The sequence below is a fragment of the Rhizopus microsporus genome, assembly GCF_002708625.1.
Source record: "Rhizopus microsporus ATCC 52813 unplaced genomic scaffold scaffold_30, whole genome shotgun sequence".
Lineage (NCBI taxonomy): Eukaryota > Fungi > Mucoromycota > Mucoromycetes > Mucorales > Rhizopodaceae > Rhizopus > Rhizopus microsporus.
This window is the reverse complement of record NW_019671945.1, coordinates 173,432-186,786: the sequence shown is the minus strand read 5'-3', so window position 1 is coordinate 186,786 and position 13,355 is coordinate 173,432. Positions and strand designations below refer to the sequence as shown.

The window sequence follows — 13,355 nt, the reverse complement described above, 5'->3', positions numbered from 1 at the left end:
ATTCTCTCCTTGGTACTTATTACTCTCATTTGTATGTCGTCTCCTTCGCACGTGTTTTATTTTTAACCTTTGCGTAAATACTTTTTCTTATATGCACCAATCATTTTTTAATAAAACAGTACTAGCAACGTCAACAAGTTATCTTATTACCAAGGTAACAATGGTAGATTATAAACATTGATGATTATTTGATACTTCCATTTGACGATATATTGCATAGGAATAGAAACGGAATATTTTTGGAGCTGATGATTAAGATGGAGGATGAAAGGAGGATGAATGGCACATGATGTAATCCGGTGAAAGCCCTGCACTATTCTTAAGTGCCGATCTTTCAAAAATTTGACATTAGTCATTTGTAAATTTTTTCCTGCTCCGGTCGGATTAGGCTGTGAGGGAAGGTTGACATTGTGTGTGTGGGTAAATGGTTTTTACATTGTCATTTTACGTTTTTTTTATTACAGTTACTTTTCAGTCCCTTTATACTTGCTCTATCTCCCTATTTATCTTTTTTATCCCTTTATGAAGTCTAAAGTGTAGCTAAGTAACTAGTTATTGATCATGTCTAAATGAGTTGCTATAAAATACATTGTTCTTTACATGTGATAACAGTATTTCCTTCACATAAAAATTCAAACTAAGTTCCTATAATCATTTTCTGCTGACTTATCCTTTATATCTGTTACACCCACGCTATAAATCTTCTCCACTTTTTCTTTTTCCCCTTTTTTATCATCTTTTTCAACCATGGCCAAATTTACCTTGGATAAACAAACGTACGAAGTTCCCAATACGAGAAAGCCTGGTCAATCAGGTATAACAAAAAGAAACTTTAATCATACAAAATAATATTAACATCATTTGATAGGTATCTACCGTAATGCTAAGCGTCCAGTTGTCGAAACAACTTTTTCACCCAAAGTTACTACCATCATTGACTGCTTTAATTATGGTACATGATAATAGTCCTAAAGCGCCTCATTTCTCAAAATTATGTCAACAGGTTTAAAGATTTCCAAGGACCGTCCTTGTATTGGTATTCGATCAGTTAAAAATGTAGAAACTGGTGAGCGTGGCCCTTACGTTTGGCAAACATACCGTCAAATCAATCACCGCTTGACTAATTTTGGTTCTGGATTGATGAATTATTTGAACCATACCATGGGAGAAACACGTACTCGACAGATTCCTATCGGTATTTGGTCCATCAACCGTCCAGAATGGACCATTGCTGATTTGGCACTGGCTGCTTATGCCAACTATGCCGTGGCTCTTTACGACACTTTGGGGCCTGATACCGTCGAATATGTCATCAATCACGCAGAACTTGAAACAGTTATCTGTTCTGGAGACCATATCGCCGACCTTTTAAAGCTTAAGCACAAACTTCCTAACCTTAAGACGATTATTTCCATGGATTCCATTGATGAAGTTTCACGACCCGGTGTTGCGTCTAAGAGTGATATTGTCAAAGCATGGGCTGCAGAAAAGGGTGTCAACTTACTTGACTTTAATGCGATCGAACTCTTGGGAAAGAAGAATAGACGTTCCTACAACCATCCTACACCAGATGATTTGGCTTGTATCATGTATACTAGTGGTACAACTGGCACACCCAAGGTAAAGAAAGACTGAAAAACATCAATATTTGGAAACTCACTTGAAATGCATCTAGGGTGCTATGTTAACCCACCGTAACTTTGTGGCTGCACTTTCTGCCAGTCAGTCCAACCTTGGAGGCACTGCTGATGACGTTTGCATTTCTTACTTACCCTTAGCTCACATCTATGGCCGTATCTCAGATATCATGATCCTAACTGTCGGTGGCCGTTTAGGTTTCTTCAGTGGCGATATGAACACCTTGGTTGACGATATTCAAATCTTGAAGCCTACTGTCTTTGCAAGTGTTCCTCGTTTGTTAAATAAGATTTACGGTAAATTAGTTGCTTCTACCATCCAAGCTCCTGGTGTTACTGGCGCCTTGGCTCGCCGTGCAGTGGCTGCCAAGTTGGCCAATCTCGAAGCTGGCAAAGGTTACACTCACCCCTTGTGGGATAGATTGATCTTCAACAAGGTAAAGCAAGCCTTGGGCGGCAACGTACGTATTATGGTTACCGGTTCTGCTCCTATTGGCAAAGATGTCATGCAGTTTCTTCGTATTGCTTTCTGTTGTGATATTCGTGAAGGATACGGTGCTACTGAAACCTGTGCTGCCTCTACTGTTCATTACGAAGGTGAATACCTTGCCGGTCATATCGGTGGTCCCTTTACCTGTAACGAGATTATGTTGTTGGATGTACCCGAAATGGAATATCTCTCTACAGATCCTTATCCTCGCGGCGAAATCTGTGTGCGTGGTCCCAACATCTTCAAGGGTTATTTCAAGGATGAAGAAAAGACAAGAGAAGCAATTGATGAAGAAGGCTGGTTCCACACAGGCGATATTGGTATGATTAACGAAAGAGGTGCTATTGTCATCATTGACCGTAAGAAGAATATCTTCAAGCTGGCTCAAGGCGAATACATTGCTCCTGAGAAAATTGAAAATGTTTATGCCAAAGACCCTATCATCGGTCAGATCTACCTGCATGGTGACTCACTCCAGAGTTCTCTTGTCGCTATTGTTGTCCCTGATCCCGATGCTTTGAATTCCCTTCTTGCTGCCAAATTACCTCAAATTCATGTAAAGAAATTAAGTCTTCCTGAACTCTGCAAGCTTCCTGAAGTGAATGCTCTGGTGCTCGCACAAATGGACCGGGTTGGTAAATTATCCGGTCTGCGTGGATTTGAATTTGCCAAAGCCATTCACTTAGAACCCGAGCCTTTCACTATTGAAAACGACTTATTAACTCCTACTTTCAAGGTTAAGCGTCCACAGGCCAAGAAGCACTTTGAAGCACAGATCGCTCAGCTTTATGAACGTGTAAATAACCAAGCCGAGCCCGAAAAGGCTAAGCTTTAGATTCATCATAAAGACATGCAAAATAAACGAAACTTTACTATTTATTATTTACAATGCTCTTTTATTGCTTTTACGTGCGCAACTTTTACAAATGAGCTCTCCTGGTTCTTTTTCTTGATATAATCCTATTAAGAAAATAATCTGTCAGCATCTTTGTACTGACCTTTGGATGCACCGACTTACCTGTAACCCTTACGGACAGTAATTTGTGACATTCGGAGCATTGGAAGTGGAGCGGGTGGTAATCCTTTCCGAAAGCGCTAGAGCATCTGCCAGTGATGGGCTCATGGCAATTATGACACACTTTGTTTTCTACTTGTACATTTTTATCAATGCCTTTTTCAAACATTTTAGGTAATAGTGGCGTTTCTTTCTTTCTCTTCTCTTGCGATGTTACAGACAAAATAGAGTCATAGTGCGCTTCGCAATAAGGTTTGCCGTTTCTAATCAAGAATGTACGAGAGCTAAATGCTGCACCACAATCGGAACACACAAAGCATTCCTTGTGCCATTCACCGCCCAATGCTACCAGAAAGTCTCCTGTGATAATTTCTTCACATCCTTTGCATTTTTTACCAAATTTCTTGTAGTAATCCTTTTCACAATATGCATGTCCATCATGCTCCAAAAAACTAGAATCTTCTTGAAATGGCTTTCCACATTCACGACAAAAGAAGTGACCAGGATGATATGACTTGCCTAGTGCCGAAATAGAGTGTTCTTCAATAGGCGTCTTACAGTAGTCGCAACGAGGACTGAAAAGTTCATGGTAATCAAGTGCACAATAAGGGAGTCCGTCTTTTTCATAAAATGCAATATGCTCCAAGGGCTGTTTACATACTTGACATTTAAAGCATTTTGCATGCCATTGATTACCTGCTGTAGTAAACGCTTGACCACTAAGAGGTTTGTGGCATCCACTGCAACGAACGGTAAAAAAGATGCTTTCATATACTGACTCTTTTTCGGGCTCACGTTCCACTTTTTTCTTCTCATCATACCCAGGCACAGAAATCTGTGGTATAGAAGTGTTGTTTGAGCTATTGTTATCTTCATCATCATCATATCCAGGTGCTGATATCTGTGGGATGGGCGGTAGCTTAGACTGTGGTCTATTTGTTTTATCATTTCCATGAGAGTGTGATTGATTGCTCATATCCTGCTTTTCTTCATCGCCATCATCATCGTCGTATCCAGGCGCTAAAATTTGTGGTACTGAGGGAAGATTATTTTTAGTTACAGTCGGCTCAGGGGCAGATTCTTCATCGCTATCTACAGTGTCTGTATTTACTGTTATTTTTGATAACACAGCAGCACGATGAGCGCTACTTAAGTCCTTTAGGCATAATTCTATCTCTTTTTTAAGGTCTTCTTCCTCGTCGTCACTTATTGGTACTTTAGGGTATATGTTAGCCTCTATCTTTGACAGCTTCCTTTGGGGCACTCTTCCTGATGAATGATGATGACTGTCAGAGTCTATCTGTACTTTTTCATTTTCTTGAAGTGAAGGCACAATCATTTCTATTGGCTTGCGAGTTTGCCTTGATTGCCTTGACCATGTGGGTATATGCTCTTTCGCTTGTTGGAATGGTCTTGGGCCACGTAAAGTTGTATTACCGCTTAAGTGATTATCATACATTTTTTTGCATAACAAAGAAAGAAACATGATTTTATGTTGGTTTTGAATTTAAAGAAGAAACCCAAAACAATAAACCAAATTAGGAAAAGACATGTTTACTGCATTTATCAACTATTTGGCTTTATATTGATAGATGTCATTGCCTCTCCCTCTCTCTCTCTCTCTTTTGGTCTTCTTTCTACATCAAGCATTGAAGGTTTTGTTTAAACACAAGTTGTAGTTGAATAGGATAATGCTAATATTTGTAATAGATGAAATCATACTTACCTGTTTTTGAGTGTTCTGTATATAAAGAGACTTCCAATTTCAGCTGCGTATGATGTAACACTAAAGGAAAATTACCTTGCATAATCTTGGTTAAACAGCTTTTCCCTTTATTTTTTTTTAAATGAGTCACTTTCCTTCAGGTTGGTTTTATATTCAGTCGAAATGTTCACACAAGATGGTCTTGGACGTCACGCAAGACTCACTAAAGGTTGGAATGCACCGAGAAACTTTTAAAAATAACTTACATGCCATTTAGGCAGCAGCTAAAGTGATTGTTTGGCCAAAAAAGACAAAAGACAATGACAATCAACTCTGGATGTACGATCACGGATATATCATCAATAAAAACTCGGGAATGGGTAAATACATGACAGGAAAGCAATTCAGTGTTATTAAATATAAAAAAGTGTTGGATGTGCAGGGAGGAGTTATAGAAAGTGATAAGCAAATAATTCAATATAGAAGGAAAATGGTAGAAGATGCTCATAACCAAAGATGGAATTATAGAGATGACGGATTTATTTACCTTCAAGCCAATCCTAACCTTGTGCTTGATATTAGAGTAAGTATGAATTTACTTGGTAAAGAGGATATTATTCAAAAACATATTTAGGGAAACTGGACCAAGCCAGGCACCGTTGTCTTGTTGTATGAACGCAAATATAAAGATAATCTCAATCAATTATGGGATTTGATCCCATATGAATCAGTGTCAGATCAATCTAGTGTGCTTAGTCCATCGATACAATCACAAGGTACAGAAGTCAATGACGATGATGATTACGCGTTTAGCTCAGCGAGTTATGCTTTGTAAAATAAATACCTCATTCTACATACATGCATCTCTTGCAAAAATCACTAGATGTATTTATGGACCAGTGCGACATCAACTTTATTTTCCAGTAGGCTACTGTGCATGACCTATATCACATGTTTTACTTGTATAAAAGCTGGCTAGAGAACAAGAGCTTTTGTGTCAAGCAGATCACAAACGTATACAAGTAATCACTACAAAATGGTTTCTTCAAGGTCAATACTAAAGCTTACTCCACTATGAAAAAGAATGTACCACGCTTTGCAAGATTGAGGTCAGGAGACGATTAACTGAAATAGCCTTTATTTAATAACTTGATTGCCTTTTCATACATATTTGGAGAATGATCCATAAACATAGCTTTCGAGAAAACGATCTCTGAAAACCTAGCTTGTATATTATTACACAGACTAAACTGTACCATATAAGCAGTTTTATGCTTTGATTCTTGTGTCTTTTCTTGAGATGATGTAGACCTCGATTGGGTATGTTGAGCTAGTTGAGGTATAGCTTCTATAAGGTATGTGGTGGCCGGAGGGAATAATTTTTCTGCATTCATATCAGCTCGCATCGTCTTGATCAATGCCCAAAACCATTGCTCATTCTCTTCTTCTTCTGGAGTAATTTCGTTTGTTTTTTTCTTTTGGTAATAAGAAAGTATGCGCGTAAGGATTTCATCAGCAACATGACTTTCTTCATGAAGACTGACTGCAACATTTTTGAAATCTTTGAGTAAGCCTAGACTTAGGCTACTAACAATATCATAACCATGAACGACACTCGTGATTAGCCCTTGACCACAGTATTCACTAAGTGCCAAAGACATGACACAAGGGGATCCATAGGTATAGCAGTGAATGGGTCGACCTGCAGGTAAGCCTGATAGTTCAGACGTCACAAACGGACATGCTTCTTTTTTGATAGAGGAAGTTGTAAGCGCACTCAGTAGCTTTCCTTCGTTTTCAGCTGTTGCTTGTTTTCTTGATAAATAATGAGCTCTTTCTTCACTCAAAAGAATACTAAGCAAACTCGTGACACCAGCGCCGAGTGAGTGTCCACAGAGGACAAGGCCATAGTTGGGGTACGCCTCTAGGCCCCTTTTGATAGCTTCAAATACTTTTCCCTTTTGCACTGCCATCATCTGAGCAGCCTCAAGCATGCCACCATGTGCAATGTAGCGTCTAGGAGAATCACAGTGTCCGTTTGCCTTCTTTTGTTCCTCATATAGTAGTTTATCAGTGGGTAACACAAATTCTTTGTAGTCGCACGTTAGATCTGTCAAGATATCACTCAGACCGAGCGTTCCACGGCAGGTAAGCACAATGGCTTCAGCAAAATGATCTACTGTTACATAATGTACTAGAGCGTGAGGTTTGGAATGCGTTAATGAGCTTAGGATGCTGTCATCTGTGTAGCTCGATAGTAAAATATCGCTGACAGAGACACCGGTGTGGTGAGCAAAGGCGTGATGGTTTGGGTGATGTGATTTTGGAAGTACGCTAGGGATATCACCAATCCCTAATATACGCATGAATGATTCTCCATAGGCAGCGCTGGCATAACGAATGAAGTGAGCAATATTAGTAATGATATGCTTGCGAGGAAAGTTTTTAGGATTAGGTTCCATCTCCAAGACAGATGTCGCGTTGGGTGGACAAAGCCGAGAGGGTACTGAAGGGGAACGAATGAGTGATCTAGAAGATGATGTGGGTGTTATGTGTGGTGTTGTTGTGCAGTATGTTGTCGTTTTAAGTGTTCTTGCGATGCTTGAGAGCGAGGTCACGCTGTTGATGGATGTAGATCTACGTAAACTATTGCTACTGATGGAGTTTCTTCTGGAAGGTAAAGGTGGTGGAGGTGGGTTTGATCTTGGCTTCTTTTTTTTGCTTGAAAAGGCATCTGTGCCTTTTTGAATCAAGTTGGTAATGCTTTTTCTACGGCCAATATTCTTCATTTTGAGCCCGCTCCATGATTTGCGTCGCTTTGGTGGTGATTTGACTTCCATGAAGCTTGTAGAACTGCCTGGCAACGAAGGAAGTGGTCTTTCTTCTGTATTATCAGAGCCCTGCTGATAATGGTGTATGCTGCTGCTGGTTGAAAGTGTGGAGCGCAATGTGGTTGAGGTACTAGTCACTGTTTGAATGGACCCTTCTACTGTGGGATCTAAATGACCATCGTCTGGCGAAATGATTCCATAGTTGGTCTGCCGCTCTACTTTTTTCCTTGCTAACTTCTTTGAGATAGAGGAAAGCATAATCTTGAATCCAGTTTTCTTTTGCGGCTTTGTCCATTGAACACATTGAGACCCCTGTGTCTGTGGCCATGCTCCGGGGATGGTCAGCTCATAGGAGGTATCTGGCCGAGTGTCGACAGCGGCCATAAAAGTTTCATTCTCTTCCTCGTTCGTTTGTTCAACAATCTGTTTTGCAAACGATTGGTCTGCTTCATTGGTATCAATTGGCCTGATACGAGTTGTCTTTGTTGTCGTACGTTTCGTGGTCGTAGTTATTTCGTATAGACCATAAGGCTCTCCTCTCTTATCATAACTTAGGCAAACAGTTGTCTGCTCTTTTTCATTCTCGCCAATAGATGGCTGATTATTACTTTCAGGAAATTCTGATGGTGTAACTGATAAAATTTCTTCCAATTCATGAATGATATCTGAATGTGATGATTCCTGGGCAGAGCTAGAAGGAGTGGTATTGTCCTGCTTGCTTTGGAACTGTATTAATGACTGTTCATTCCTTTCTTCTTCAACAACCAAGCCTTTCCATAAAAGGTTGATATCCATTTGGCGGACGGTTCTATGGTGGGTGAAATTTTGAATTATAGCAAACAAGGTGATTGCTTTTGTTAATCCTGACAGGATGGCTACTTTGCCTATTTTAGCTAGCTTAAATTCTGGATCCTTTACTAGCTCGTTGTGTACGAGTGTAATGATTGAAGCAATTGCTCGGGATGATTCGTTTGATCCAAATATTCCGTCAATAATGCCAACAGACTCTTCCGCAGCCTTTTTTTTTTTTTTAAAAAAAAAATAGTCAGTGGATGCTTTCAAAGCATTATGATTAGTTACCATGAGACCAGACTTGATGGTTTGGGATGTAAAATGTAAGCCTGAGAGTGCGAATAGCTCGGCTAGGGTGAATGAATGATGAACAATATAGATGCCAAGATTTGTATATTTATCTAACACTTGCAAAAAACTAGTCCTAGGCAATGAATGAATATTGATTTAATGTCTATTTGTTATCTTTTTTTTACTTGTCAATTGATAAGCTGTTTGTAGAGGTTAATTCATGAAATTTTTTAGCTGTGGATAATGCATTGATGATGACATGCCTAGAAACGCCAAAGGAAAACGACGTACTATATTTAACAGATTCTATAAGAGCTTCTATCAAAAGAGATGAACAACGAATGGATAATCGAGCAGCCAAAGTAATTGCTGTAATAACGTTTGCTATTTGCTCTGGTAATAGCGTTGATGGTGTATTATATAGTGTAGCTGAGTAAGTGGTGATCTGAGTCGATACTTCCATCGTTTATTTAAAGAAGAGGAAAGAAGAATGAAAAGGGTAGACGATTGCTTTTAATTACTCTTGTTTCATCACATGTGTTACAGACTCATGTGATAAAAGAGGACTACGTATGTCAACAAAAATGGAGAAAGAGAGGTACAGGGCGATAACTTACATAGATGTCCTTAAACAAATTGGTTCTAATTATTATAAAGCCCTGATAGAGCTTAATTTGAGTAAAGATCAGTCAAGAGCAAAAGTAATTGACGAAACAACAATTATAAAGGGTTACACGACTTGTTTTATCGTGAGGATAAGCTTTCACTTGATTTTCACTTGTTGCATTCTTCAATTATCTCATAAAATGGTCTTATACTTAATAGATAACGTCGAGAGAGGGTTATAGCAATCAACATAGATCATCTGTAGTCAAGTTGTATATTCTGAGATTCTACACATTAACCCCCCAATTCAGGACAGAACGGTGCTCTACCTTCCTAAAACCCAAGATTACAAAAATCTACCACCAATTTTCATTGTGATGCAAATAATAATTGGTAACTCTTTTGGAACAATAGCATATCTTTATATGAAAAATACAAGATTTACCGGTGTTGCTCGTTGTTTCGGTTGAGAGGTATCCTAGCCTCATTGAATATAATCCTTACTAGGCCCAAGTTACTAATTTGATTGAAAGCTATTTTATTCATTTTGAACTTTAACATGAAGATCGTAAGGCAAATTAAAGGGCGTTTGTTAATGGTTGGATTAGTGTCGACCACTACTCATATAACTTTTCCAAAAGTTCTAATCAAACTTGAATAAAGTAAATTCTTGTTAAATATAAGTTCTCAAACATGGTCTTCGTATATGAGAACGCATTTAGTGAAATGTGCACGTGATTACTCTCCTTCCTACTGAACTGATCAGGGTTTCATCACAGACCCGGAATACTCTTATGACTGACATGTCACAATGCAATACTTTAATGCAAACAATAATCGAAGAATGAATAAACAATTAAACTAATATTGCTCTACTACTCATTCATTCATTTACAACTTATTCCGTAATAAAGACGATATGGCCATCTTTATATCTGTAGAGAGGATTTACAACCTCTGTCAACTTATAAAATAGCCTATAAAAAGATACAATTCATACAAAAGGAACATGATTACGATGCAGCTTCCTATGAAGAATTGACACCAGTAAAAGTTATTTATTTGCTTTAAAAAACCAAAACAAAATGTGTCCAGAGTACGTGGGGAAAATTGACATCTTTCCATGCAAGTACATACGTTGAGTAGGGTTATCGAAGCTTAGGAGCAGGCTTGTTGGGTCTAATAGGTGGTGCCATGGCAATAAAACTTGAAGTATAAAAGTTGAAATGGAATGAAGGATAAAAAAGTGAAGAAAGATTTATCTTGTTTATATATCATTTGAAACAAAGAGCTTCATAATATCAAATCAATAAACAAACAAACAGCCCGTTTCCTTGACAACGCTCTTTTTAAAGTAACAAAGGGAAAAAAAAAGTTGTCACTAATAATAGACTGATACGGATGCACTTTCTTTAAATTATAACTAGCGATGCTAAAGTTGACTATCCTTCAACAAACTATGAGTGACTATGTGAGGTGAGAAATAAGACTATATTGATCAAAAGGCGCCTAATGACAACATTCATAAATATCATCCGCTGAATGGTTTAGACCAACAATGGGTAGTATATTGTAATAAGCCCCAGTAGGGAATAAAAATTGATCAAGATTTAATACATTGTTACATTCCGTCCCATAAAAATCTGCCACTCTTTCTTCACAGCATGCCTCTAAGCTTTTTGATCACTTGGTATAGAATCCTGTGACAAGGCGCACTATATTCCTGGGTTGTATACTTCTTACATTCAGAAAGTAGTAGTAGCTCATTGTACCAGAGAAGAAGGCTTTGTGACAAACAGTCGACATATAAATCTTGGTTTATATTGCTGTTAACAAAAACTAAAGGATCATATCCACCATCCGAAAGCAACACCAAATCATGACACTGATCCCACAAAACTTGCTAACTCTTAGAATATGAGGCTGTCACTGATGGTGTCTTGTATACTGAGCAAAGATAGAGGGTGTATTTGTCATGCTGAGTAAATCCAACTATTTTAAATAGAATCCTTCAGTATCTTGCGTATTTTCTCAATTTTGTGAAAAAAGAATATATTAGAATAAAGATGGCATATAGCATTAATATACGGTCACAAATGACTATATTTAAGAGACAGAGCTTTAACTCATCTTCTCTACTGCATAATTTGCATGAATAGTACCTTCTGAGCATTAGCTATTATATCAGTTTCCATTTATGGAAAACGTCCCTCTTCTTTTTCTAGTGTATTGAAGATACTTTGTACCATTCTCCGTTTTATCTCTTCTTCTTTTAAAAGATATTCAAATGTATACAAGTTAAAGGATAATCTTAATAAGCTAAAGTCATGAAGAATGCGAAATAGTTTACGATAAGACTTGATGTAACCCATAACTTGTTTTCATGTAAACAAACAAATAAAAGGGAGTGACGCATTCTTTTTTTTTTTCCCCTTTCTCAAACTATTCATTTGGTCTTTTGGTAGTTTTTTTTTTTTTTTTAAAAAAAAAACTTACTCAGTATACAAGATGCTCTGGTTGTATATGTCCAGGTTCTTCGCGAACGTTTCACTATGGAGCTTATCGGACCCTTTCCTGACGAAACCTGAAGCCCACTTTAATCCCGCTATTCACACAAAGTAGGAGGCCTTCGAGCAATCCTCAGAAAGCCAATAGATAGTGCATCTGTGACGAAGCATAAGGCCCTCTCTTCAAAGGAAGCTTTCATAGTGTGTGTTATTAACTTAGTTATCTGTAATATGGCTAGTTGGCACATCACTGTTGAGCCATGTTTAACAGTTTATGGCCTCATTGCCCATATCTTTTGGTCTAGGCGTTATTGGCCGATATTGTTTTGATCCTAGGTGTTTTTGGTTGTTTAGTTTTGGTCCTAGGTGTACTGGACTGGTTATCTGGCTGATACTGATGGGGGATCGCCTGCATTGTAATGTAGCTGGTCTGTCTGGAAAAGAATTCCCTTGAAGGTGGCACCCATCTTTGAAACGTCAACTAGCAACAAACAAACTCTTTTAAATTTGTGGGCTGTGGGACGTGTACTAAATTTTTTCTTCTCCCTTTTTTAGGTATCTTTTAGGTAATCTTTATATTAGCTTCGTAATAAATAATAAACTACCCTTTTTTCTATTGTATTTTCTGTTCCTTTTAAGTAATTTTGAAACTGAAAGCATCTCAAGTATAGTAATAAAATCCTTTTCGTAACACTCACTGATACACAGTATCAAGATAGCGGGATGCATATGAATCTCTGATCTTTACTTGTAAGACTAGGTATGTTTGTAAACACAAATGTATCGTTGGTACTTCTTTTACATTACGCAGGCAATTTATTTAAAATATGTCGATGAAGTTGCACATGAAGAAGTGATGACTTGAGATAGTGAGAAGACCTCTGTTACTTTATACTTAAATCGTAGCGAATAGTGCCTGAACCCTGTTCAGAAAATCAGTAGCAGACGTTATTATTCCATGCGTAATTTGCCAGCCTCCAACTTGGTTGGATTGTACAAGTACAAAAAGCCAAGTACAGCATGCATGAACGCACAAATGCCTTCATCGTCTACTTGTTCAGCACCACCAATTTATCCTATTGAACAAAGCTGCTAACTTGCTATGCAATACATAGAGATGAAACAGAGCAACTTAATCTGTATCTCTTGAAAATTATGGGCCTATCGAGACACAATTGCTTTATTATACTTTCCCATTAATATCAGCTTTAAACTGTTCTATAATCGTTATCACATCTGTAAAGTTGTTATGTTTATGTCATTTATTACACTATAAAGTAACGATTGAAGTGATATTAAAGAGCCGGTCATTAGAAGCGGTACATGTTTTAACCGCTGCTTAATATATAGAAAGCATTTCAATATATCAAACCTCATCTCTACTAGTCAACGTTAACAAAAATGTTTAGTTACAGTTTTCGCACTTTTAAATTCAGACATAGTTAATACAACTTACACTGTAAGGACGTATGAGAGAGTCA

General features: G+C 37.9%; 5 protein-coding genes across 5 annotated transcripts; 2 read left to right on the top strand and 3 right to left on the bottom strand.

Annotated features, from left to right (window-relative positions):
* Positions 1-697: 697 nt before the first annotated feature.
* Positions 698-3,027, top strand: RHIMIDRAFT_95264 (long chain fatty acid-CoA ligase). Its single transcript, XM_023615917.1, has 3 exons — positions 698-814; positions 869-1,620; positions 1,676-3,027. The coding sequence occupies exons 2-3, from the start codon at positions 994-996 to the stop codon at positions 2,960-2,962; spliced, it is 1,914 nt and encodes a 637-aa protein (XP_023461533.1). The 5' UTR covers positions 698-814; positions 869-993; the 3' UTR covers positions 2,963-3,027.
* Positions 3,011-4,601, bottom strand: RHIMIDRAFT_242325 (uncharacterized protein; the record flags this gene model as incomplete). Its single annotated transcript, XM_023609752.1, has 2 exons — positions 3,011-3,087; positions 3,146-4,601. The coding sequence occupies 2 exons, from the start codon at positions 4,599-4,601 to the stop codon at positions 3,011-3,013; spliced, it is 1,533 nt and encodes a 510-aa protein (XP_023461532.1).
* A 256-nt stretch (positions 4,602-4,857) lies between these two features.
* Positions 4,858-5,825, top strand: RHIMIDRAFT_95242 (ricin B-like lectin). The gene is made up of 4 exons (XM_023615916.1): positions 4,858-5,076; positions 5,125-5,227; positions 5,276-5,430; positions 5,482-5,825. Exons 1-4 carry the CDS (start codon positions 4,990-4,992, stop codon positions 5,680-5,682), a joined length of 546 nt encoding a protein of 181 aa, XP_023461531.1. The 5' UTR covers positions 4,858-4,989; the 3' UTR covers positions 5,683-5,825.
* Positions 5,826-5,968: 143 nt separating this feature from the next.
* RHIMIDRAFT_242323 (uncharacterized protein) lies at positions 5,969-9,224 on the bottom strand (the record flags this gene model as incomplete). Its single annotated transcript, XM_023609751.1, has 3 exons — positions 5,969-8,695; positions 8,759-8,894; positions 8,947-9,224. The coding sequence occupies 3 exons, from the start codon at positions 9,222-9,224 to the stop codon at positions 5,969-5,971; spliced, it is 3,141 nt and encodes a 1,046-aa protein (XP_023461530.1).
* A 2,594-nt stretch (positions 9,225-11,818) lies between these two features.
* On the bottom strand, positions 11,819-12,481 carry RHIMIDRAFT_273888 (uncharacterized protein). Its single transcript, XM_023612418.1, is given in 3 exon segments — positions 11,819-11,840; positions 11,852-11,951; positions 11,981-12,481. 2 exon segments carry the CDS (start codon positions 12,072-12,074, stop codon positions 11,860-11,862), a joined length of 186 nt encoding a protein of 61 aa, XP_023461529.1. The 5' UTR covers positions 12,075-12,481; the 3' UTR covers positions 11,819-11,840; positions 11,852-11,859.
* Between the last annotated feature and the right edge of the window lie 874 nt (positions 12,482-13,355).